Source organism: Felis catus, chromosome X, assembly GCF_018350175.1.
Source record: "Felis catus isolate Fca126 chromosome X, F.catus_Fca126_mat1.0, whole genome shotgun sequence".
Lineage (NCBI taxonomy): Eukaryota > Metazoa > Chordata > Mammalia > Carnivora > Felidae > Felis > Felis catus.
Genome location: NC_058386.1, coordinates 8,222,518 through 8,247,873, shown reverse-complemented (window position 1 = coordinate 8,247,873; position 25,356 = coordinate 8,222,518). Strand labels below are relative to the sequence as shown.

The following is a 25,356-nucleotide window of genomic DNA, read 5'->3' as shown; positions in this document are numbered from 1 at the left end:
CAGCCTTTCTATTCTGGTCAGTGTCCGTGAACTTCAGAATGTCACTTGAGACGGACGCTCCGTAGGTGCTGAGTATGGGTTTAGTGGGCTACTTGGGAAAGGAGGTACTGGAGGGCCGAGGCCTGCCTGTTTTAACGAGACCTGGTCGGTTCCCACTGTAGCCTGCTCTGAACGAGTCAGTGAGAAAGCACCTTGCGGTTCCTGTGAGAACCAGACTTGCATTTATTTGTTTTCAGTCCATCTTCTGGAACCAAGGAAGGAGTGAGGGCCATTCCTGCTCAGGTGCACACCGCAGCTGGGACGGTCGCCAGGGCAGTGCCGTCCTGGTGTGTTGATACCTCCCCATATTTACAGAGGCCTCCTACCGGTCTGTAGTGGTTTACCACAGCGGCAGAGAAGTTATCAGCCTGGGGCTTCTTTACTTTCTTTACAATTAGCTCCTAAGTGCATCCTGGGGAGGTCAAATGGGTAGGAGAAATTCGGTGACCAAGGAGACAAGCTTCATGAGTCCCATCGAGCTGAATTCGTATTTACTGTTAGAAAGAGATAGAGATTATTTTAGTTAGGATCCTAGAGGCGGATGGCAAATTAGTTTACCTTTCAAATTGCATTCATCAAAAAGGGGGCAGGGTGTGTGTGTGTTTTAAGAAGTGCATTTCTTTTTAAAGTTGAAAGTTTAGACAACTCCTCATCTGTAAATTGGGGACAGAGACAGCTTTTCCTCTGTAGGTTGTGAGACTTAAGTGAGCTAATATATGTCATGCGCTTAGAACAATGCCTGGAATATAATAAGAGCCCAGTAAATGTTCAATGTTACTATTATCTTTAGTTTTATATTACAGTATGGCAGCTTTTTGATGCTAATAATGGTTCCTTGAGCAGATATGAAGCACACTTACCGGTTTCTACGTGTTTTTCCAAATTCTCCTCAAGGAGGTTACAGGCTAGTGGGGAGACCAAAGTAGAAACAAGTAGTTGCTTGAAATAGAAGCGTGCCCAGCATATCCTGGGAAAGCTCGAGGCCCGAGCACTCCAGCCCATGTGGACCAGTAAAAGAAGGTCTCCAAAGGAGCAGGCATTGAACTGATGCTCATTTATGGCCGTTCTCCTGCTGTGTGGCATATGGGGGCCGGACGGACACTTAGAGGAGCATCTTGGGTTTGGTACTTGGGCAGATAGATAGGATGTCTCGTGTCCTGAATCCATCAAATATAGTAGGTTGCCCAAAGTCTGCACTCAAGAAAACTGTGTTTTCTCTACACTCTCCATAGCTGTCAGAAGCTTTTGGGCAATAATTTGGTAAGAAAAACTCGATTATATTCATCACTGAATACATGGGCGGTGATGGTTCTGAGAATCGCGAGCATTATGGCATCTGAAATCCCTGCCCACTTAGTTCTCATTATTCTGCCAAATTCAAGCAAATCCCAAAACAGGACTCTTCCCAGACAAACTAAATGAGTTCTAATTCAGCAGTTATACCAATGGTCTGGTTATTTTTCTCCTCTTTATTACAGAGGCAACACAATGACGGTTAAGCAACCTCCCGAGAAACAACGAACGCACTCACTTTTAAATAACTTCTGAAGAAATAAAGAACTATTTTAATTTCTGCAGAATGGTTTTGATTTAGAGACACCAGCTCCCTTAATCCTGGGGCAGCTATCTCTTCCTCTTGCAAATTTTCTTTAACATCTTGGTCACCCCCCAAGCTGTTTGGATTTTGCTGATGTAGTTTGTGTAAGAAGTGAAAAGCCTACTGTAGGAGGTCCTACATCAAGTTTATTAACCTTAAGATTTGACCTCTAGGTTTTTCTTCCTCAATTATGTTTTAAATATTTTTATGTATTTATTTTTTTGAGAGAGAGAGAGAGAGAGAGAGAGAGAGAGAGAGAGAGAGAGAGAATGAGTGGGGGAGGGGCAGAGAGAGAGGAGGAGAGAAAGAATCCCAAGCAGGCTCCGAGCTATCAGTGCAGAGCCCGATGCAGGGCTTGATCTCACAAACCGTGAGATCATGACCTGAGCCGAAATTAAGAGTCTGACACTTAACTAACTGAGCCACCCAGGTGCCCCATCTTTCTCAATTATGTTTTAAAACTGCACACAGACTTGGGGCACCTGGGGGGCTCAGTCAGTTAAGCATCTGACTTTGGCTCAGGTCATGATCTCGCTGTTTGTGAGTTCAAGCCCCACGTCGAGCTCTACACTGACAGCTCGGAGCCTGGAGCCTGCTTTGGATTCTGTGTCTCCCTCTCTCTCTGCCCCTCCCCTGCTCATGCTCTGTCTCTGTCTCTCTCTCAAAAATAAATAGACATCAAAAAAGTTTTTTAAATGCACTCAGACTTCCACATTTGTTCATTGTTTCTGTATGTTAAGTTCTGAACACACAGTGTGATTCAATATTGGCCTTGTTTTCTAGAGTAGGGTTCCCAACTTCAGTGGTGTTGACTTTCAAGGCTGGATCATTCTTTGTTGTGGGGCCTGTCCTGTGCATTGTGGGATGATTAGCAGCACCTCTGGTCTCCACCCACTAGATACCAATAGTACCACTTCAACTCTCATTCCCACCCACCCCCTACCCCCGCCATTGTGACTCCAGACATTGCCCAGTGCCCTCTAGTGGGCACAGCTGCCTTGGTCGAGAACACTGCTCTAGAGAAAAAGAGTTGGGTAAAGAAAGCCCTAAGGTGGAATTAGCTGAACTGTGACCAATGCCAGAGCAACAAGGGAAGAGTTGGAATTGGAATTCACTAGATGCGGCAACCTGGCCTTCCAAAGAAGGTGAAAAGAAGACATTCAGAGGGAGAAGGTCTAACGCTCTGGCCTCCAATGAGCCTTATGCAACCCATGACTCCCTCCTGGTGGTTTTGCTCTCATATTACCTAAGGTCATAGGGTGACCTTAGGTGTGGCAAAGAACAGCCTCTGGTGATTTTGGGTAGGAGGCAGGGATCGTGTAGAGTAGCAGTCAGTAAGGGAGGTGTTCAGCTGCTTGTATGTCAGAGATGGCATATTGGTAAATGACGGATGTGTTCAACTTTGGAGTTTGGCATAGAAAGCTTCTGTGTTTGGTCCAAAATCTACATCATCTCCAATTCCAACTGTGTTGTGTTCCTTTTGGGGGATCTGGAGAACCCGGAGAAGGCTCCCTTTCTGGATATAAGTACCATAGCCAACATTTATTGAGCTTGAGGCTCGTCGACGTGAAAGGACTCAGAGATAGACACTACATTTTATAGATGAGGAAACTGAGGTACAGAGAAGCTAAAGAAACTTGTCCACATTCCCATAGGAGATAGGCAAAGTTCGTGATTGTGAACCTAAGACAGTCTGGTTGTGGAACCCGCAAAGCCCACCACCATACTGGGAAGCCATCTTTTCCCTTGTGTGTACATTTGACTTGCCTGGGAGCCCCCACATTCCACAGATTTGAAGCATGGAAAATTTTTTTTTGGAGAGGACGACAAGATTTGGCTATTTTGAGGCAATTTTTCACATTGTTTAAAATTTTTTTATTACTTATCAAAAGAAAGTAAATACTGGAACCTAGGCTATTTTTCGTTGACCACAGGGCAGTGTTGTTTGTAAGGGAGCTTCATTGATCTTGGTTATTTTTTTAATAGATTATTCAGATGTGATTTATCAAGGCAAATGTTTTGGGACCCAAATGACCATTCCTTTCTTCTCAACCTCTTCACTTCTCACCACTCCCAGCCCAATCTTATTCCTCAAGTATTATTTATCTTCTAGAAGAGTCAGGTGTTTTAGATGAGGCCAAGATGAATTCTTCCCAGCAAGGAAGTATTTTTGGATAACTAAATGTCAGCCAACGATCCCTGCTGATAAGGCTCTAGACCAGTCAGGGCAAAAGGAATTATAAGCCAAATCACGAAACAATAAGTAAAAACTCCAATTAACAAGAATTTCACAACAAACATAGGCTGATGACTGTTTTATTAAAGCAATATGGAACACAACTAGAGATCACTATGTTCTGGAAACGTGGGAAATGGGTTGAAATTATTTTTCTCTTGTGATCCCCATGTTAAGCTCCTCACAGTCATATCTCTTTGGGATGTTTTCCTAATTAATACAGTTGTTAGCTATTTTGTCTTCTTTTTAAAGTCTTGGCCTTCAATTCAATCTTGTTATTTTCAGCAATTGTTTACTGATAAGAGGCAAAGTTCAGATTTATGGGAAAAGTCAGTGTTTTCATTTTATGTGGAGTTGGGAGAGGAGGTTGTCAACTTGACCCTGCTTGTAAATAAGAAACTTGATCTTTTTTCTTGATAGAGTCTTATATTGGAAGACATATAATGTGCCTTCGTGATGATAATTGATACAATAGCCATATAGTCTCTAAATGATTAGAATGGGAAGAACTTTCTCAAATAGTGTGTGTCTTCACACGTGTCCTTTTACTGCCGGTAAACTTAGTGGGCGGTATGCATGTGTGTGTGTGCATGTGTGTGCATGTGCGTGTGTGTGCATGTGTGTGTGCACCCATTTGTCCTATGTTGCTGTTGCTTTGAACCACAGAACAGAAAAGAATGTAAATATTTTCTGATGTTTCCAGGCAGTCAGCCACCCTTAGGGACGGACAAAAGTTTGTGTTTTTTTTTTCTTACTTTTATCTTTCCATCAGCTTCAACTTTGGCCTATTCCCAGTGAAGCCCCAGGTCAAGGGCAGCCCCAGCCTTCTACCTCCATCGTGGATATGGCTGGTAGCGGTCTGAAAATGAAGGGCTATTTCTTTGGAACTAAAATAGTTTTTCTTACGAGTAGAAAAAATAATCTAGTTGAACTCGGAATTCATCTGTTTTAAAAGAAAACTGGAGGGGAGAGCGTTGTGGTCTGTGCGATTTGACCTGAGGAAGAGAATGGCACTTCTGCAGTTCTTAAAAAATTGCCATACGTGATCACGATTCCTGGAATCCTGGGGAAATGACTTGTTATGGATAGTTGGGATGTTCAGTTTTAAGCAGCAAGTCTGTTTTGTCTCATCTTTTGTTTAAAATCTTTGAATTAATACGACTTGTTCTTCCACCTCAGGAAATAGTGTATAGAACAGCGCTGTCTAATAAAACTCTCGGTGGTGATGGGAATGTTCTGTGTCCCTGCTGTCCAGTATGGTAGCCACTGGCCCCACGTGGCCTTTTAGCCCTTAAAATATGTCTAGCGTGACTGGGGAACCGAAAGGTAAGTTTTAGTTACTTTTAATTATTTTAAATTGGAATAGCCACGTGGGGATACATACTGAACAGGGCAAATATAGAGTATAATTAGCACTTAGTGTATGTCTCTGATTTCAAATATTCCATGGTATTATTATCCTACAAAATGTGAATTTTGAGCTGTTCCCTGTCTCTGACAAAGTGAAGATTACTTCCGGGTAACCCTCTCAACCTCTATCTTCAGTGCAGGCCATCAAGATAGGTGGTTCTGGAAATAAATACAGCCTGAAAATTAGTTTGTTAGGTTGCATTTTCCTTTGCCCTTTCTAGTGTGTGAGCTGTGAGCATTTTCTGGTTAATTGGAGTTGTTATTAATTGAGGTTGAGCTCTTCAGATGATCCAGACCTGATGTCATTAAGCACAAAAAAGTCCATTATAGCCAGTTGAAGCCCAAAAGTGAAATGAGATAATTGATGAGTTTTCAGTCAGAATAGTTCAGGCATTATTTGAATCAAAAGGAGACCCATTAACGTGAAAAGTCACTGCAAGAACCTACCTCCTTAAGGGTTTAGGGCTTAGATATTGTTTGACCTTTGACCTGCCTGCTCTTTGAACCCAGTTAACCTTTGGCGGGATTTCAGCAGGAGCTACTTTGATGGTCATTTTTCTGGGTTTTTTTCTGTCTTCATCCTATAATGCTCATCTCTTTTCTGTTGTTTGGTCTTGTTGTTCATTTTCGGGTTTTTGGGGGGTTTTTTTGGTTGTTGTTGGTCGTTTCCTGCTAAAGCCCCTAGTTCCTTTCCCTTTGCCCTTCTTTGGTCAAAATATTTCTCTGAAAAATCAAGTACACGTGAAGTCATTTCTACTTGGAATTTACCTGAAGGGGACCCACCAAGATCCAAAGGTCACATCAAAGGGAACTGAAGGAAGGAGATGTGTCTGGATTGAAGCAGAAGAAAAGGAGAAAAAATTTTAAATAATTTAATGTGATTCTGATTACAGAAGCAACTTATGTTTATCGTGGGAAAAATCGCATCTTTGTACACACATCTGCATCCCCTTCCTGGTTTTTGTCTATGCATATTTACGTGTATACGTTTAAATTACCTCTGTGTTATGGTCGTGTGTAATATGCACATGTGATAGATGATCTTGGTCCTGAATTTTAGTTTATAACATTTGCTCCACCACTAAAGTTTCTTCTAAGGCATACTTTTTTCCATTATTCCTTCAGCTAGATGTAAGAAAATTTAAGTGAGGTACACTTTCTCATGGTATAAATAATGTTGTAATCAACATCTTTGCACGTATCTTTTCATGCATTTTGATGACTCTCTTAGGTAATTCCTAGACGTGTATTCACAGTGCATATTGAAGTCCTCACCAACAAAGAGTGAATGAGTGGAGAGCAGATTTCAGATTTCTTAGTGACATGGGAGTGGTTCCGGTGAGATAAGAGTTTGCTTGAGGTGGTTTCCTCGACTTCATCGGACTCTTCAGCTCGATCTCAAAGACAGAGCACAGCTTTGTAGATAGTCTACTTTTGCTTTTTTCCTGATGTGAGAATTCTTTGGGTGTAAGTTTGGGTTTATTAGTGCATTTATGGTTAGGACTGCTATTTGTTTCAGACTGTACTTTTGAGTCTTGGTCATTAGTATCTTGTGAATTTCTTCCATATTTTACTCAAATACATACAACGTTGGGCAGCTGACAAAGCCCGAGTCTTAATGCATTAGAAAGGCTCTGTTTCCTTCAGTTTACCTCAGCTATGTTACACTATGTGGTGACAGCCACATACATCTACGTGTCAGAATTTTGTCAGTTGCAGCCATCTGCCACAGTTGGGGAGTCAGGAAATTAAATAGTCTCAAAGTGATCGTGGAACTTTGAGAGTAACAATCCTGAGGCCAATGTACTTCATTTTGTTATGGAGAATATGTATACAAAGTAAGCTACATATTAAAAGCTGTATATATACGTTAACAAAAAGAAGTGGTAACTGAGAGCGGAAAGGAACTGTTACAATGAGAGGGCAATTTAAAACAGGCATAAGAGGGGCGCCTGGGTGGCGCAGTCAGGCATAAGAGCTTTATGATCTCTAAAATGCCAAAGGCAACACACCTCACTGATGGGTGTTCATAAGTCTCATTCTAGCCCATCAGGGAAATGCTATGTTGTGGTTAATATACATTGTTTAGTGCGGTGGAATAATGTCCATTGTGGCCTACCGTGAAAATGATGACATTAAAACACATGTTTGGGATTGAACTGAATACCCAAGTTTCTATATCTCATAAAATTAACTTATGCAGTACATCTCATTCCATAGTGAATAGTCTTCAGAGTCCAAAGCTTGACTTTTTCCCTGTAATTCAAAATGTGATTTGAATATGTGTGTAGGTATGTGTGTCATTTGACTTATTATAAAAGGAGAATTATTTTGTCAATGACTTTTCCAGAGAATCCTCTTATATCCGAAGAATTGAAAGCAACTCCAATCTGACTCCAAGGTTTGTGTTTTTTCCACATAGTCTCCAAGTAACATCATCCTTTACACCCTTAAAATGTTTCTCAGTAGAAATAAATGTAACGCCAATATGTTCATGAACCGTGAAAGACAAGGAGTGCAGAGAGGCATAGATTTTGGAGACTATACCAGGATATATATCTCTATCTATCTATTGGATTTTTTTTTTCAGGAAAATCATTGACAAAATAATTCTTAGTTCTGGACATATAAGCTTTACATTATTGGAAGAGAGTTTGCTGGCATGATATAAATGATGGGGCTTCTGATATTGATGTCATGACCCACTAATCATTTGTGACCCACAGTTGAAAAACACTAGCATGGAAAGAGAGTGTGTCATCCATCTAGATGATTCCAGGGCTGGTTAATTCAGGGACACAATGATGCCACCAAAGACTTAAGGGCTCTACATCTTTCCACTTACCCCTTCTGGTCATAATATGGCACAGTTCCAGGCATCGTATCCTCAAACAAGTAGATCCAAGGACAGAAGACCACGTGTGTGTGTGTGTGTGTGTGTGTGTGTGTGTGTGTGTGTGTGTTTAATTGGAAAGTAATCTTTTTCCCCAGAAGTTCTTCCTCTCCTAGAAGACTTTCCTTCTGGCCCCATTCGTTGTTCAGGTTCCATCACAACCCATTCCTAAACCGGTCACTAGCAAAAGGAATAGATGCCATATTTGGTATTGTTGGATATGGTATGTTATTGTAATTAATGCCATAATTGGCATGGAGGAGTGAACACTCATTCCCTGAGCCAGGGTACGGCCTCATCTGTCCTGAGTTTGTGAAAGGCCAGATGCTGGGTATAATTCCAGCTTTGCCAACAAGGAATGAGGGGTGAGGAAAGCTGTTGTGCAGCTAGCTGAGGAAGTCTGCCATTTTTGCCAGGGCATTTTGCCTATAATTCTGTCATGGTGTCAGTGCTGCTCGGCCTCCTCTAATCGGTATTTCTGAGCTTCTTTTATCCCTTTGGTATGTTCTGGGTTCCTTAAGGATGAGAACTTACTGTTTTTACCAGGGTCTGGAATTGTGCCTTATCCTAAAGGGTGATAAATAAATATTTACTATGTTGATTGGAATTCGCTCATGAGAATTGATGAAAAGTTTTCTTAATTTTTTATGGGATCTAAATTCTTTTAAGTCAAGTTTTTTGTTGTTGTTGTTTAAATATCAAGACCCTCCCAGTAAAGTTATGTTTATTCATTCCAGAGAATGATTAAGGAGCCTTGATCATAAAGGTACTGGAATAAAGTTACTGTGGGTGCTGTGTAATGTAAACCCTAAAAAGATTGTATGAGTCCATTTTATGCATCTGTTAACATTTTGAAGACTATACAGTACAGTTTATCATCTTAAAAATTATTAAGTGAAAGGAATGACTTGTATACAAAATCACCGCGATTCTCTATTTGAAGCTCCATTTAATACAAGTTTTCTTAGGAAAACTAATTACCCCAATAATTTAAAATTCAGTACATTATTGTACATATCATATAATTTCATTAAAAAAAATCTTTTTCCATAGAATGAGATCAAAAGATCAGACTTTGGTTACTAATGTGGTGTGAAGTATAAAGTCAGTGTTGCAAGTCTTATATCTGTTCTGTAATATAAACGTTTCTCAAGAGCTTATTTTTTTCAATTTGAAGAATTCTTCGTATAAACTTACTTTCATCTGGTTCAGGTTCAGTGACTATACATGTTCATAATTTTTCACTTTATCTACTGTTCTAACTACTGTATGAACATCTGGGTTTTTTTTTTTTTAATGTTTTGAGATTGTATAAATTCTCTCTAAAAGGGAAAACAGTCCTCATCTGCCTGCAGAATGGTCAACTTTGCACGTGTAAATGAGCAGTTCCCACCTTATTCAAGAGTAGCCATTTATGATAAGTTCCCTGAGGTGACACGAAATTTGACGCGTAATTCAGCACAAACATATGGATGATTTTTAAACCATTTTATTGTTTGCTAGTGGTACTGATTTTTAGTTACAGCTTTTACTAAGCGAAGTGATGGCAGGCGAAACTCGTTTTCTTGTGTCATTCTGAAAGTATCTGAAGTGTTTCCTTCAGTTCTCTTCCCATTTTCTGACCTCTTAATCCTGAAAAATAACAACAAAAGGAAGAATCAAAACAATTTACAAATATTCCTAGCGAGTGTCACTTACATCACATGTGTGGCTTCAGTTCTGCCAAAGCAATGTATAACCATTTAAGTTGAATTCGGTAGTATTCAAAGTTTCTTTGTTATCTCCTTGTCATTAGGTAGGAGGTATCCAGAATGGACGACCTTGCCTTCAGGACACCTACAGCTATTAATTAATAATAAAATAACAGCAGCTACCCTTTACTGAATTCTTCCTGCACGCCAGGCTCTGAGCTCATCACTTGATTTTATTTTCTGTAAAACAACCCTAAGAAGCTACCAATATTTATACTCTGATTTTACACAGGAGTTTTAAAGAGTTCAGACTACCTGCCCAAAGTCACCTTTCCATAAATAGCTCTGCCAAGATGCGAACACATTATAAAGTTCATGGCTTTAATCATTAATAAAGAGATAAATAAATGCATTTTCTATACAGAGGGAGCATTACCTTAGGCTAGTAATCAACTATAGGCACCAAATTATTTGGGATACAATTTCAAATATTCTGTCCCATACTCGCCATAGATATGCTCATAATTGTGAAGACACATATGTCAGATAGTATAACTTCTTGTTGGGAAACTGTGGTAGTTGTACTTGGACAGGGGCTTGAAATATCTGAGTTAGTCACTTTGTCTTATTTTCAAAAAGGGAAAACACCCATGAATTTGAAATAACTTGTACAATATTGTTTCCTCTTTGGAAGCAGAGCCAGAACTGGAACCTGGGTATGCTAGCTCCCCATCCGGGTCATTTCCATCTCACCCCTCGCTGCTTCTCAGGAGAAAATCCTCAGTAGCATTTATAACATGGAATCACATTTGCATGCATACATGCAGTAGAATTATATAATCTCATATACACAGAATAAGGGTTTGGGAATAGGGATATGAGTCACTTATTTTATTGGCTATTTCCCACTCATTTGGAAGAGTTTTCTGTAATGCAATTAATTTTGTGCTGAATTGTGAAAACTTCTTGCTAAAAGATTAACCTATAGAACCCAGCCCTGAAAAGGAATCTGATAGACTATCTAGCTTCCTCTAAGTTAGATTAAAAACCGCTCTAGACGGGTAATCTTCCTTTAAAGAGATTCAAAGGGTCCTCAAAGAGATTTCCCACCCACCTTTTGTAGCCTGTTCAATTATTTGCATCCTACCCACTCTCAAAACTTACCCCCCCTTTTTTTTTATCTTCAGTGCAAATCTAGCCTATTCTTGCTAGTTAAACCCTTGAAATATAAGAAAAACTGATATTCCCTTATACTGCTATCCTTAAAATTAATGGGTTTCAGTAATACATATTCTAGAAGTTCAAAATAATCATAGAACTTAAACCCACCATAAAAACTATGCCTCATAGATAAACTTGTTTATAATATAAAGTTACAACACACGCTCAGACTAATAGAGTCATTGACCTGTAGCTACTGAAACTCTAGATCGCGGTTTGTTTGAGAACTTAGAACTCTGGGGGCCAATTTTGCTTTACAACATTTTCACAGATGTTGTCGTGGCTTCAAGGGATACTCACCACTTCTTCCCGCTTGGTCTTGTCTGTTGCTGGCCAAGCTTCCAGAGGCAGGTCAGGAAGCATGGGGGGCAGGGGCTGTATGGGGAACATCGGAGGCAGAGGTGGCTGTGGCGGCAGGGGCTGGATGGGGTGCACGGGTGGCTGGGGCTGGATGGGCTGGTGAGGCTGCGGCTGGACGGGCTGGGGCTGGAAGGGCTGCTGGGCAGGCAGAGGGAGGTTTGGCTGGTGGTGTTGGGTTGGAGTCATGGAGTGTTGGCCAGGAACTGGCATCATTGGTTGCTGGGGGACCACGGGCTGCTGAGCTGGCACCATGGGGATGTGGTGATGAGGCTGCAGGGCGTGATTCGGGGGGTTCTGCTGGGACAGCACGGGAATGATTTGGTGGTGCAGCCATCCACCCATGGGTTCGTAACCATAGGAAGGGTACTGGTGAGAAACAAAGAGTCAGGTTTACCATTGGCTCCATTGACTTCCAACTGGAGAAGTAGTCATGTTGTCTTTGTCATTATGACTATGAATATTTATGCATTTTTCCTGTGCAAGAATTTCTAACTGTGTACACAGATATGACCTTCTACAAACTGGATTTTCCATTAGTGTCTGTATGTGGCATAGATATGTTATTTCACTTAAAAGGGAATTGAAACACATGCTTAATATTTTAAGGGAATAAAGACCAAAAAATGTACGTACCGGATGCCTTATCATGTTCTGGTACCACTTCAGAGGAGTGAGCACCTTAAGAAAAAGAGACATTAGAATACATGTGCTTTAGTTTAGTTACATGAAATGCACTCACTGATGCTGCAGTCCTGTCAATATCGATAGCCTGAAAGTGTGAGTTCTACAGATCAAAGAATAAGGTAAACATTTGTCAGGTGCTTCCTATGTGTTATGCACTGCATTACATCCATCACACACATTTTTCATGTTTTCTCACATACTCCGAGGCAAGTATCATCACACTCACTTTTACGGACAAGGTCATGGGGAGTTAAAGAAGTTTATGAGCTTGACTGAGGTCACAAAAGTAGTAATTCTGTTCAGTTCCCCAGCTCCTGCTCTTCTTTGCCAGAGCAAAACAAAACAAAAAAATTAATGTGATATAACGTGAGTCGTGTCTTTTGTTGATCTGATGTCACAATGCAAAAATAAAGGAGGTGGAAGAACTGTCCCTCATCCTAGAAACACAGATTTTCTGGTCAAATATATCAACCTCTTAAGGTTTAACAGAATACGTTGCCTCAAATTCTTCTCAGTAACACTTTTCCTCAGGTTACATGTGAGTAAACAGATTCACAGATTGTCGTCTGAGCCTACCAAAGAAGTAGGAGTTTCATTCCTTTTTCAACAGTATATACTTGGCTACAACCTCAGTTCTGGGGACTCCTTCACATAGTAGTAGTACAGCATTTGATATCAATACAACAAACACATTATTGACCTTGCTCAAATTATACTTGACAGAACACCTTTTATATTGCATAACCATTTTGCTCCTCAACCATACTTTGAAGTGTGGGTATTATACTTATTTCCCTTCTCCAGATGAGGAAACCAAAGTTTTAAAGAGAGAAAATGATTTGCCACAGGTCACATGATTAGAATGGGGTTGAGGAGAGCCTCAAACCTGATTTCCAGAAATCTCATGCTTTCCATTGCTCTGCAGAATGTCTCATAGACCACTTGGTCACTGACCATTGATCTTTCAGCAAAGACAAACAAAGGAGACACATAGAGTGTGAACATCTTAGAATTAGGAGTTTCTAGCTGGAAAGGATCTTAAAAAACAGCTGACTCCCCCAACTTTTACAGGCTGAACAGCTTTGCTGTTCACTTTCTGCCCTACCATGCAGCCCCACCCCGAGTGGTAGTTCCTGATGGATAATTTTGTAGCCATATAAGGAGGAGAAACTGAGTCAGAGAGGCCGAGCAGGAGTGTGCTGGGGGCAATGCGGGCTTCAGGCAACCCATCAGGGCTTAAACCAGGAAGCTGGTAATGGGAACTGAAAAAGCGGGACTGAGAAACATCTTGAACAAAGAATCAACACGCTACTCTTTACAGAGCCCAGGGCATTGTTAAGTCAAACAATGGTCAAAATTAGTAAAGAGAAAAATTACCTCATAGCTGAAGTTGATATAACCAGGGTGCCCAGGATGAGGTGGTAGCTTTTATAGAGGGGAAAGGAGAAGAAAAAGAAAGAGGGAGAGGGAGAGAAGGGGGGAAGAAAGAGAGAGGGAGAGAGAGAGAGGAAGAGATTAAGTCAATATGCAATTGTTCACATTAAGGGAGACTGAAGCTACTTAAAAAAAAAAATCTACATGGTGCAGAATATATTTGAGGTCTACTTTTAGTCTGAACATGTACGCTGTGTAGGAGAGGAGCCCTCTTATTTTAAAGACGTCCAGAACAACTAAATGACTTTCCCAAGACCCAGAAGCAAAAACCAGACACATTTATCCTCCAGTGATCTTTGACACCCTCCCCCATCCATGTTGTCGACTAATCCTACTCTATCCCATCCACCATTTTATGTCTTAATGCAACTCGCTCCATGTTGGAAAGAGAGATGTGTTTCTCCTACACAATTCTGAAATACCGACGAGAACTGTTTCCCAAACCTTCCCTTATAGATCAGGAGGTGGAGAAGTGCTTAAGTATCCCAGAGATTCCTCACAATTGGTGTGCAAAGCACAGCGACAACAACTAAGGAAACAACTGCCTGTGAATTATTGATGAACATGAGGAGAGGGGGAGGTAAGGTGGAAACATTACAAATCCCATGGAAAGTGAGAGAGTTGATTTCGACTGCTTCTTTTTATTATTCTGTCCCAGTTTTTTATGGAAGAAAAAATGGAAAGTTCAAAATAAAAATCAGCCTGAATAATGATCTAAACCAGGACTGGCTGGCCTGTCAAAAGTGGAGGCCGTGTGACTGATGACCGCATTGTACAATTCTGGTTGGCCCTGGAGTGGGGGAGAGGGAGAGGAGACAGGATCATGCAGAACATCTCCCTCAGACATCGAGCTAATTAAGGCTCTATTAGTTTTGAATGCTCGTATTTTAGAAGGTTTATTTGCTCTCATCTGAGTGTGAACTACTTTTCGTTCCTGTGCTTTCTTGATATAAGCAAGCCCTCAGGGAATAGGGGTGCTGACTTGAGGAGTGGAAAAAGGGCTCAATTTGTAATGCAGGGGCCCCTCAGGGGACTAGAAATTGCCACAATGCAGGATTTTAGGAAGGCAGAGCACAGAATCTTGGTCTTGTGGGTGAGAGAGGAAGAGAGGAGGCAGATACGCAAGCTTGGCTGGCTTCTGGTTGTATCAACTCTTCCTTATGCCACCGAAAAGCAGTTGGGTCCTGCTTTGCCTGATAGTGATCTAAGCTCTCTGACCTGATGTGCTTATGTCTAAAGAGAATGGGTCAGACGTCCTGGTCCTTGGTACCTTTGAATGTAAACTATATCCACATGCATTGGGCAGAGGTAGGATTCTGGACAACCACACGGAAGCACCCATGTACTTAGCAGGTGCACCCAAAGGGATGCGACCTCTGACAGCAGGGAGAGGGTTCAAGAAAGAAATTCCTCACACAGAAATCTTACCCTCTGAAGGATAATAGCAGTGGAGTTTGGAGGGCAGGAAGAGAGCTGGACACTTGTGAGAAAGTGGGTTTTAGAGAAAACTGGCTTTTTTGTAGTATTTGGCTAAGGCTGATTAAGCATTTTCTCTGGAGGCCTTTCAAGGGTTCCTTCCAAAAGTTTCCTCCATCTAGAGATGGGCGATGATATTTACAAGCTAATTGTTTCCACAGAATCTCCTGAGGTGCTTGTTAAAATGCAGAGTCCTGGGCACCACCCCCACTCCAGCTGTACTGAATCAGAATCTTGGGTGGAGACATCTGAATATTTTTTTTTTATAACAAGCTCTTCAAAGTGTTTCTGAAACACAGAGACATTTGAGGACATCTGATCTTGCACTGTCTTGAGCCCTAAAGTTTACCAACTGTGGGGCAGATTTTTATTTCCAAGCTTGTGAAATTGGATATTGACTTATGCAGGGGTGTTTTACTCACGGGCATAGCAAAGGCTGCTCCCAGGAGGCAGGCAAACAAAATCCAGGTCCCCATTTCTTGCTGGCCCTGAAATATAAGTTCACAGCTAAATCTCTTCGCAAATATGGACACAATTAATGCTCCATAAAACCCACATAAGCCATATTAGTCTGTCGCTAGTAAAGAGGATGGGACCATCCTTTGTGAGGTTACTTCATTCACATGTGATTTCCAGTTTTCAGCTCATTTCATTGCTTCTGGAATGACGAGAGTGACAAGGATGCTTCTCACTTAGGTTGAGAGAAGAACAAATTGTAGAGATGTCAATCTATCACTCCACGATTTGGTTGCTGCTCTCCTATACCTGTGTAGCCTGTGGATTCATAGCAGCTAAACGTAGCATATGATTAACGATCATAAAGAATAGAGTTGGCTCTAAAAGCTGAGGAGATCTTCCAGGTGCACAGTATTGGATACTTTCAGAACCAGGACGCACAAAAAAGGTTTTTTTTGTACGGTGCACCTGAGCATTGCTGCTGTTAAAAACAAAGACTAAAAAAAAAAAAGTTAAAAAAAAAAAAAACAAAAACCAAAGACTAATTGTCTGCGAAAGGCCTTAAGGAATTTACCAAAATAGAGTAAGGAAGGAGTGGAGTGAAGTTCCAGGTGTTTCAACTGGTAGGCCTTCAGGCAAGACCCTCAGGTGGCATCTCTGAGCTCCAGATCGGGAACAAAAGATGTGGTTGAATGGAAGGGAGAGGACAGTGCTAATATTGTGCGATCATGCCATGACTTTTGAATGACTTCCGCTTCAAAGAGTCCATGTTTAGTCAATGACATCTTCTTTTTGTTTGGCACTGTACCGTAATTATACACTTTATGACCCTTGGGACATGAAGCGGAACAGGCCATCCTAAAATACGCACACTGCTTTGTGGTACAAATTATTGACTATGAAAACTGTCAGAAGCAAGGTCTTGAATTTTGCAAAGAAAGTGAGCCTCCTGTGTAATAATGCCGGCTGTAAAAAGTGCGCTGACGCGTTCTACCTCCTAAATCTGTTTTTTTAAAGTTTGAATTAATGAGGAAAAAAAACCCACATTTAGTTGGTGGTTCTATTTGATGTAATTAAACAAGATGGCTTTTAAAGTCGTAGATAGATCACAGCCTGTGAAAAAGCATTTTTATCTTAATTGGCAAGTAATGAAAATAAATATTCTACTGTGAAATTTGGCCCCCAAAAGTGCTTTGGGATTCTGGAAGTAAAACTTAGTGAAATACAGACAGACACGCTGCTGCATTAGAGAGTAAAATAATCCATCTAAGTAATCAGAGTCTAATTTAATTATGGTCCGACTGAAGAAGTAACTGAATATGACAGCATAAAATATTAGAAATGCAGAATAGGTTTGCATCTTTTCGTACATGAAATGCAGTAAAGGAAATGAATACAACAGAAAGGATACCAAATTATGAATAAAATCCACATACCTTTGAATATGTGTATTCAGAGGAGGTTTCTGTCTGAAACTCAGGGATGCTTGATCCTTTAGATTTCTTCCAACTGAGAGCTCAATTTATATCATTCACAGCATCTAGAACAACCAATCAGATTTCTGAAGGAAAATGTGTTGAGTATACCTAAAAAACCCTGTATCATGAAGTTTTAAAAACTGTGATCAAACAGAAGGCTGCATGTTGTGATTAGTGCATTTAGAGTCTTTCATTATGGGCAATAATAGGTTTAACTGGCAAAAAATTTCATCGGGTTGTTTGTAAGTCAGCAAATAAGTTGACTGCACATGCTGATATATTCAAAGTTACGTTCAAGAAGAGCTATGTCATTGTCTGTTCCCTGGTTCTGGCAAACGTAACATTGTTCTTTACCCAAAAAGCTAGATAGTTGAGTCTCTATAGGGTAATCAACATGTCCCCTAGGGTTCATCATCCCTTTCAGATCAGGATAAGTTGATTAAAACCCCCATTCTGGTAAAACCCCAAAGCTCTCCCCAGTATTTCTCTGAGGGATTCTAAGTTCGGGATCCCCACTGCTCTATTTTCTACTTCCATTGAATGCATTTTCTCTGTTGCCTGTGCCCATTCCTCTATCACCACTCCGGTGTCCACTGAAAGAGGGGACAAAGTTACTTCTCCTTGGCCCCATCCTACAACCCACCTGCCCCCCAAGGAACCATGACCTCAAGATGATCACAGTAGCAGACTTTTCCTGATGATCCGAAGGACGAGGCGAGAAACGTCACGCACCAGACTGCACACTTAAGCATCGTGTGTGGGACATGGCTCTGGTGCCCCCCTCCCACATAACAATCTCGCAGGATGATGGTCCTTTGTGCCCACGTCCTTCTGGCCCGATCCCACTTTCTCTTACAAGCAATTCCAAATTCCTCTTTCTTTTTCAGAGCCTCTTGACTTCCCCTTTAGGTGCCATTGTTCCCATGTTCTCAGCAGCCTCTCCTTTGCCTAAACAACAAAAACCGAAGCCCTTCTGCCTCTGAGAGGATCTATGATCTAGCTATTAATTTCATATGTCTTTTACCCTTCTACCTTAGTAAAGCACATGGATTTTTGTCTTTTACTCTAGGATCCGATCAGTTAAAAAGCAAATCTGCAACTGGTGATAAGAGGTAGCTGATGAGTTGTCTATCAACATTAGATCAGTAAAGGAAATGCTGAGTATATACCCAGACACCATTGGCAGTATAGCCAGATCTCTTTTACTACTTTAGTCATATTTTTAAAGTTTGTACATGTGCGTATGTTTTTATAAACATGCTCCGCATTGGCTGAATTAAATTCAAGGAGAAAATACCCACGAAAGGCAATGTAGTACTATTAAGAACTAGATCTTAGACTTACGTGGGTACTGACCCCAGCTTCACCAAGGGTTGAGGGACCACTGACAAGAGGTTTAGCCTATTCGAGCCTCAGTTTCCTCATCAGTGAAATGGGGATAATTATAGAATCTACCTACAAGGGTTAGTTGAAAACTAAATGAGAAGCATCTCTGGGGGAAATGGAAAGTTATCATCCTCCCCAACCCCATCACTTGGCGTGCAATAAATGTTTAAAACGTGCTAATAAATAAGATTCTAAGTTGATCTTTACAGATGAATTAGTAGGGAATGAATAACCACGGTGAAGAAAGGTAGCTCTTTCAATCAGGGTTTCAATCGGGGAGAGAGACAGAGGGAGAGACAGAGAGAGATTGCAAAGAAGGAAGTGGAAGATTGTAACAGGAGAAAGGTATGAATGAAAGGCAATATAGAATATAGTCCTAAAAGCCATTTGTGTCCAGGTTTGCGTTTACTTGTGAATATGTTTGCTGATGAATTCTATAAGAGGATTGGCATCCGCTTACTTAGAAGAGGAAGAGGTTGGGGGCAGGGGGTTGTGCAGCAAGGTGGTAAGGGAAAGGAGGAGGGAGAGGAAGGGTAATGTAGAATCACATTGCGTTCTTTTTCAATCTTTTGTTTTCTAGTTTATTTAATTACGTATATTGGTATCTGAAAGGATTCAGGACATGTTTTTCCTGCAAATTTGTGGTTAATCTCTATTAATAGGGCCATTGGCGAGCTATTAGCGGTCTTGTAGTTTTAGCAAGTTTATCTCATTCCTTTCTGTCATGTTTCAAAAATGAGGGACTCATATTTGTTGACAAGGATCAACAGAAAGATCCCCCATTGTGGCATTAATTTCTCTGGTCCACTGCATAGTGAGTTATAGCAATTCACTATGGACAGTTGTTCAGGCTTTGATGGCAAATACAATAGAAATTATGTGGTTCTTTCTGTTTATTTTCTCCCACTGCACATTCTGAGTCATAGGGTATTAAAATATGGATCTCTCTGCTTGAAATTTCTTCCACTAATTTAGGTCCCACAAATGCAGTTTAAAAGTTAATGTTTGGGGGGAAAAAACAAAATTTCAATTAAAATTTTTTCTATAAGCAATTATTTCAATAAGTTGAGTTTGTCAAAAAAGAAAACAGAATTTACTAGATTGACTGCTTATTTTGTTATGTAGAGGCTATAACATTTCCAAAGCATTTGTGTTCTTGTTTTCCTTGCACTTTGATATCAAATATTGTCTTCTCTTTTAAAAAAAAATCACTATTTTAAACAATGGATCATAAGCATAAACTATTTTTTTCTATGGCGTCATCTCTGGAACAGCTATAACAAGATGACTCCAGAATGTGTCTTCATTCACTTATTCACTCATTCCAGCTCTCCTCCAAAATGATGAGTGAATATACACCCTTATGAATTATAGGTTCTCATTCCTTTTTTAAATTTTTTAAATGTTTATTTACTTCTGAGAGACAGAGAGACAGACTGCGAGTTAGGGGGCAGGCAGAGAGAGAGGGAGACACAGAATCTGAAGCAGGCTCCAGGCTCTGAGCCGTCGGCACAGAGCCCGATGCGGGGCTCGAACTCACGAACTGTGAGCTCATGACCTGAGCCGAAGTGGGACGTTTCGCTGACTGAGCCACCCAGGCTCCCCTATAGGTTCTCATTCTTGCTTAGTGGAAAGGAGGAACATCCAAGAAAGGGTTATACAAAAATCACATCTGGGACATCTTCTGGTCCAGAAGCAGCTGCCCTAAATCCTTCCTGAGACCTGTAGGATTAAGCAGGGCCACAAAACAGGCAACTCATGTGGAAGGACCTCAGGCTGGGGGGCCGTCTACTCTTTTTGGCGCAAATCAAAACCCAGATGATTTCTGCCTGCCACCGGTCAGAGATGGGAAAGCACGCGTTAATCCCAGGCAGCAAGAATCTGACGCACCACTATTATGCCTCCTCATTTTGGCCCAACTGAATATGTTTAATGAAGAAAGACCATGGTAGTCAAGAGCTCCAGCAGTCTTGAGCTCTGAGAGGAAGCATATTTTAAATGTCTTCACCTCCTGCAATGTCTGGCTAAATCGTATGCACTCAACAACAACAACAACAACAACAGCTTTTATAGTTATTCTTCCCTTGTCTTACAACTCATCACATTTTGCTCTTCCCATGTTGCTTATGCTAACGACTTCTCCCCTTCTAACTTGCTGCTCCTAATTCATGGTGTGCTGGGAAGATCTTATGTCCGAGCTTGTTAGAACTCTGTGTGGACTGCAAGTAAAGAGATGCTCCGAGTGGTGTTGGCTGCCGGGAGGATGTTCTGTTTTGTTTGGGGGTTTTAACGAACTTCCTGGTTTTTAGTGGGCATTGAGGTATGTGGGTGCTCTTTGGAGAAGTCGGGTAGTAGGAGGTCCCGAAGCCTTTTTGAATCTATCTGAGCTCAACTCTTAAATCTCCTTTTAAAGCAGGTCCCAGATTGTCCAGTATTCTGGAATAATTTCACGAGTGAGTATTCTGAAGTAACTGGAGCCCAAGTCGACTTTTAAACGTTTCTTCTGTTGATATTCACTTGTGAGAAAATATTGTTCTCTAGGCTGGTTTTTTTGCTGGAGTGTAGTCGTACCTTCTTCAGAACTCAGGTACACCACCACTAAGTGATTCCAGTAGACACAGTGACTTCCCTTTGCAACCCTGGGAAGTCAGATATTGTGTCTTATACTTCCCTGGGAGCTCTTTGTTACCTAGAAAAGTCTCTTTTACGAGCTAGGTGCTAGATGGATGTGTTGATCAATTGAAGAAGGTGTAGAGTTCTTCATGACACTATGAAAATATAAAAAAAAAGTACTTAACCTACGTGGATTCTCCATAGACAAAGAAGCCCAGATTGCTTTTTTTTTTTTTAATTTTATTTTCGAGTAATCTCTACACCCAACATGAGCTCGAACTCATGACCCTAAGATCAAGAGTTGCGTACTCTACTAACTGAGCCAGCCAGGTGCCCTTGATTTCTTGATTCATTGATTTTGATAGGCCTTTTAAACAGCTAAGATGGATAACTCAGCATTGCTGTCAATGCTTCCTATAGACTTTCCTGCAAATGGACTTTAATAAGAACTTAAAAAGGGAGATACTGTAAAAGGTTTAGAATCCGTTATCCTAGCCCCCTTATTATATTTGGCTGTGATCTGTTAGTTCAAACTGGAGTACACTATAAGCAAATATACTATGATAGATCTGCTTGATCTTTTCTTACTTGTCACTGAGTTCGTTTGCTTAATATAATAAAGTCATTATTATTATTATTAAGCTTCTAGAATGACTTCAGCCGAAGGAGCAATTTGAAAAGAATAACAACAAAATACCCTCTCTGGCTCACATTCATATACTTTATTGATTGCAACCCACTAGTACCTATTCCAGAATGCCCTGGAATTCGCTGTGTTTTTTGCCTGGTTGTTTGAAGCTATGAAAAAAAAAAAAAGAGGGATCTTCTACTGGCTAACAGCATTTAATAAGTGTGTAGACTTGGGACAGGGAGCATAAGATAAGAAATAACAGAGGTAAGGAACCAGAAAGCAAAAGGGCTCAGGTCATGGTCTCACTGTTCGAGCCCCATGTCAGCATCCGTGCTGACAGCCCAGAGCCTGCTTGGGATTCTCTTTCCCGTTCTCTCTCTCTCTATATATATATATATATCCCTCCCCTTCTGCTCGCTCACTCTCAAAATAAACGAATAAATAAACTTAAAAAAATTTAAGAAGAAGAGGGAAATGCATTGGGGAGGGTAATTCAAAGTGGTGATCAAAGTTGGTGACAGGCTTAGCAAGCCACAGGTGTCCTGAAAAGAAAAGGTGACACTTATAAATGAAGCAGTAGGAAATAAAACAGCTACACAGGAAAGGGACATGGCCCTTGGTCACAAGCTCTGAACATAACTCTCACAGGCCAAAATTATGATATGACTTCAGCAGCCACTATCAAGCACTTAGTATATGCCTAATGCAGTCATCGGCCTTGGAGTACAAATGTGAATAGGACAGTGGTCCAGTTCTCAAACTACTCACGGCCTCTGGAATTCTCCAGAGAATTCTGGGAGTGGGTGTTGGAACAAACCATCCGTCTTGGCTTCAGGAAACTAACACATTCTGTGCTTGCGTGTCCGAGGATGAGAAAGGGGTGACGGGGGAGCAGAGGGAGAATAGTGACACCAAAAGGTATTAATTGTAATAAGACCACTTCAGTCTTTCAGCCTGTAGTCCTCCACTTTCTGCTTTCGCAGTGATTGTGTGTTCACCGATACACACACACTGAGTCATCGGGGGAAGAGTTAATTATAGGCAGTGCCTGCTGTTTTCACGATGAACTAACATTGAGAACAAAATGTCTACCAACAGGGGGCTGCTCAAATCAACGATGGTACATGTAATAGTCCGAGGGAGGGTGTTAGTCTGTATTTGTTGACATAGAAAATTGTTTGTGACATGTAGTTAAGTGAAAAAAATATTCCGAGTTCGCTTTCTCTAAAACAATTCTTTCTCCTCCTCTTCCTTCTTTTCCCTCCCTCCCTCCCTCCCTCCCTCCCTCTCTTCCTTTTTCTCCATTTGAGGAGATCGTCACCAAAATATTAACAATGCTTATCTAAGAGTCTCATTTCTGAAAGTCTGTGGGAAGCCAAGATTTTATTTTATTTATTCTAAATAATCCATGAGTACAAAGAATGCAAGGGAGACACAAGAGGTTTGGGGTATAATTTCTCATTTGTGCTCAGTAAGAGTGATGAGTGACAGGGCTCTGTTTCCCATAGGCCCTGGGTTTATATAATATTCATTCCCGGAGGGAAAAAACAAAAAGCCGAACATAAACTCAAAGACAAAAACATGACTTTTTAAAGCGACAGGGCCCCTTTTAGATTAGTAGTAGAAAATAGCCTAATAATATAAGCATGCACCGAAAGGGCTCATACCGCTTGTAATTTGAAAGATATGTAAACATTTGCTAAATATCTGGTGGGTTATAATTAACTGGTAACTGTCGGGAGCGAAAACATTACATCTGTGTTAACAGAGATAACACGGTAACGTAAAAACAAGCATTTTGATTTCTGCCTATTGGGCAAAGTACACCAGAGTAAGTTGCATTTACCTACCGGGGTTCAGCATACGCAAGCACAGACTGGTGTTTTCTGAACGAAAGCAACATGCGAAGGTGGAGAGAACTTTTCTTTGGGAGGACAGCCTAGCTCAAAATTGTGGGCGGGTCACTGGCCCGTGACGCCTGACCTCAGCCAGTGTTCCTGACTCTTTGGCACACTTACCTTACTGCCCGGAAAATGGGACAACATCAGTAAGGGGAGAAAGGAGCAAATTTTTTTTAATTATTTTTTTTAACGTTCATTTATTTTTGAGAGAGACAGAGACAGAATGCGGGTGGGGTAGGGGCCGAGAGAGGGAGACACAGAATCCGAAGCAGGCTCCAGGCTCCGAGCTGACGGTCAGCACAGAGCCCGATCGATGCAGGGCTCGAACCCACGACCTGAGCCAAAGTCGGACTTGCAGCCGACTGAGCCACCCAGGCGCCCCAGAAAGGAGCAAATTTAATGCAGCATAGGAAATAAGTCACCGCCTAAAAGGTTGGAAATGATCGTTCTCACATATGTGCTCTGCAGAGTTTCCCCTATTGTTCTTGGACAGAACATTCTTATATTGTTACACTTTAGTGGCATACTTTTCATCTCCGTCTCTTAAGGAACTGCCCACAGGGATATAAATACAAAATGTCAGAATATGATTCTTATGCGATCCGCCCATTCAACAGGAAACAAGAGATAGATATGTGGTGGGACCTAAGTATCAGCGATGTGTTGTCACATTTATTGTTTTAGCTCCTGGCCCCTCGAACACGGACAGAGCCCTGAGCAGCTGTCCAGCAAGCATCTTCTTCCTCACATCCCTAACTTATGTCAAGATCCAGTGATAGCATAGCCTGTTTAAGAAAAAAAAAAAAATCGCATCATGAGTGGTATGTCTGCTTGGGATACTAACTAGATTTGAAGCTGACATAATTCAGCGGAATGAAATAAATCAGGAAGAAGACCAGAAATTAATTTAATTCTACTCACATACATTTTATTACAGGCAATTTTTACTTGAAATGAAATTAAACAGATGCACTAGTCTGTCACAGAAATCTGTGGAGTAAGTGCAAGTCTGTTCTAATTGTAGACAACATCTCCCCCAGGATAATGCTAACATAGTTTTACAAAAATAGTAACAAAATCTCCATTTTTTTTTTTGGTCTTACCTAGTGCATCATCTGTATCATCATCATGCTCTCAGGAGAATCATAGTCACGTGCTAAGTTTATTCTCAATAGCATTTCACACATCTCTAGAATTTTTAAAGCATTAGTATAAAGTATTTATTGAGTATCTGTAACATCCAAGGTGTAGGACACATATAAATATATGGCATGGTATCCATCTGATGGAATAGTATTCAGCCATAAAAAGGAATGAAGTGTTGGGGCACCTGGGTGGCTCAGTCGATTAAGCCTCTGACTCTTGATATGGGCTCAGGTCATGATCTCACAGTCCGTGGGTTCGAGCCCCATGTCAGGCTCTGTGCTGACAGCTCAGAGCCTGGAGCCTGCTTCGGATTCTGTATCTCCCTTTCTCTGCCCCTTCCCCCCCACCTCAAATATAAATAAATGCTAAAAAAAAAAGAAATTATTAAAAGATCTATGAAAAGAATTTTAATCATTTTATTGATACAGAATTTACATATCATAAAGGTCCCACTTAGAATGTACAATTGAGTGAGTTTTAATACATTTTCTGTATCTTTGCAAAGTTTGCAACCTTCCCCATAGTCTAATTCCAGAACATTTTCATCACCTGAAAAGAAATCCCATGCTCCGTAGCAGTCTCTTCGTGTTTCCCTTTCCCCAAGCCCTAGACCACCACAGTCTAGTCTCTGTCTCTGTGGATTCGCCTCTTCTGGACACTTTGTGAAAATGGGATCATAGAACACGTGGCTGGAAAGTGGAGCT

General features: G+C 41.0%; 2 protein-coding genes across 7 annotated transcripts in view; one reads left to right on the top strand and one right to left on the bottom strand.

The window, feature by feature from the left end:
- Nucleotides 1-25,356, top strand: part of ARHGAP6 (Rho GTPase activating protein 6) — a 532,244-nt gene that overhangs the window by 405,930 nt on the left and 100,958 nt on the right. The gene's annotated exons all lie outside the window — the stretch shown is intronic.
- On the bottom strand, nucleotides 9,649-23,584 carry AMELX (amelogenin X-linked). 3 transcript variants are annotated; one of them, XM_006943549.4, is made up of 8 exons: nucleotides 23,456-23,584; nucleotides 21,051-21,129; nucleotides 16,934-17,037; nucleotides 15,464-15,529; nucleotides 13,509-13,556; nucleotides 12,081-12,125; nucleotides 11,388-11,813; nucleotides 9,649-9,807 (listed from the first exon to the last, which is right to left on the bottom strand). In XM_006943549.4, the coding sequence occupies exons 4-8, from the start codon at nucleotides 15,515-15,517 to the stop codon at nucleotides 9,802-9,804; spliced, it is 579 nt and encodes a 192-aa protein (XP_006943611.1). In that variant the 5' UTR covers nucleotides 15,518-15,529; nucleotides 16,934-17,037; nucleotides 21,051-21,129; nucleotides 23,456-23,584; the 3' UTR covers nucleotides 9,649-9,801. The 3 variants fall into 3 exon arrangements, with proteins under 3 accessions (XP_006943611.1, XP_006943612.1, XP_044906282.1); XM_006943550.4 differs by lacking the exon at nucleotides 21,051-21,129 and having other exon boundaries at nucleotides 23,456-23,574; XM_045050347.1 differs by lacking the exons at nucleotides 13,509-13,556; nucleotides 21,051-21,129 and having other exon boundaries at nucleotides 23,456-23,574.

Bases quoted from the DNA above. Each gene is read 5' to 3' on its own strand.
- AMELX (XM_006943549.4), bottom strand. From the start codon at position 15,517: ATGGGGACCTGGATTTTGTTTGCCTGCCTCCTGGGAGCAGCCTTTGCT. The intron at 13,557-15,463 runs GTGAGTAAAACA...CCTCTATAAAAG, and splicing joins GAGCAGCCTTTGCTATGCCC to CTACCACCTCATCCTGGGCA. The intron at 11,814-12,080 runs GTACGTACATTT...GTTTCTCACCAG, and splicing joins AGAACATGATAAGGCATCCG to TACCCTTCCTATGGTTACGA.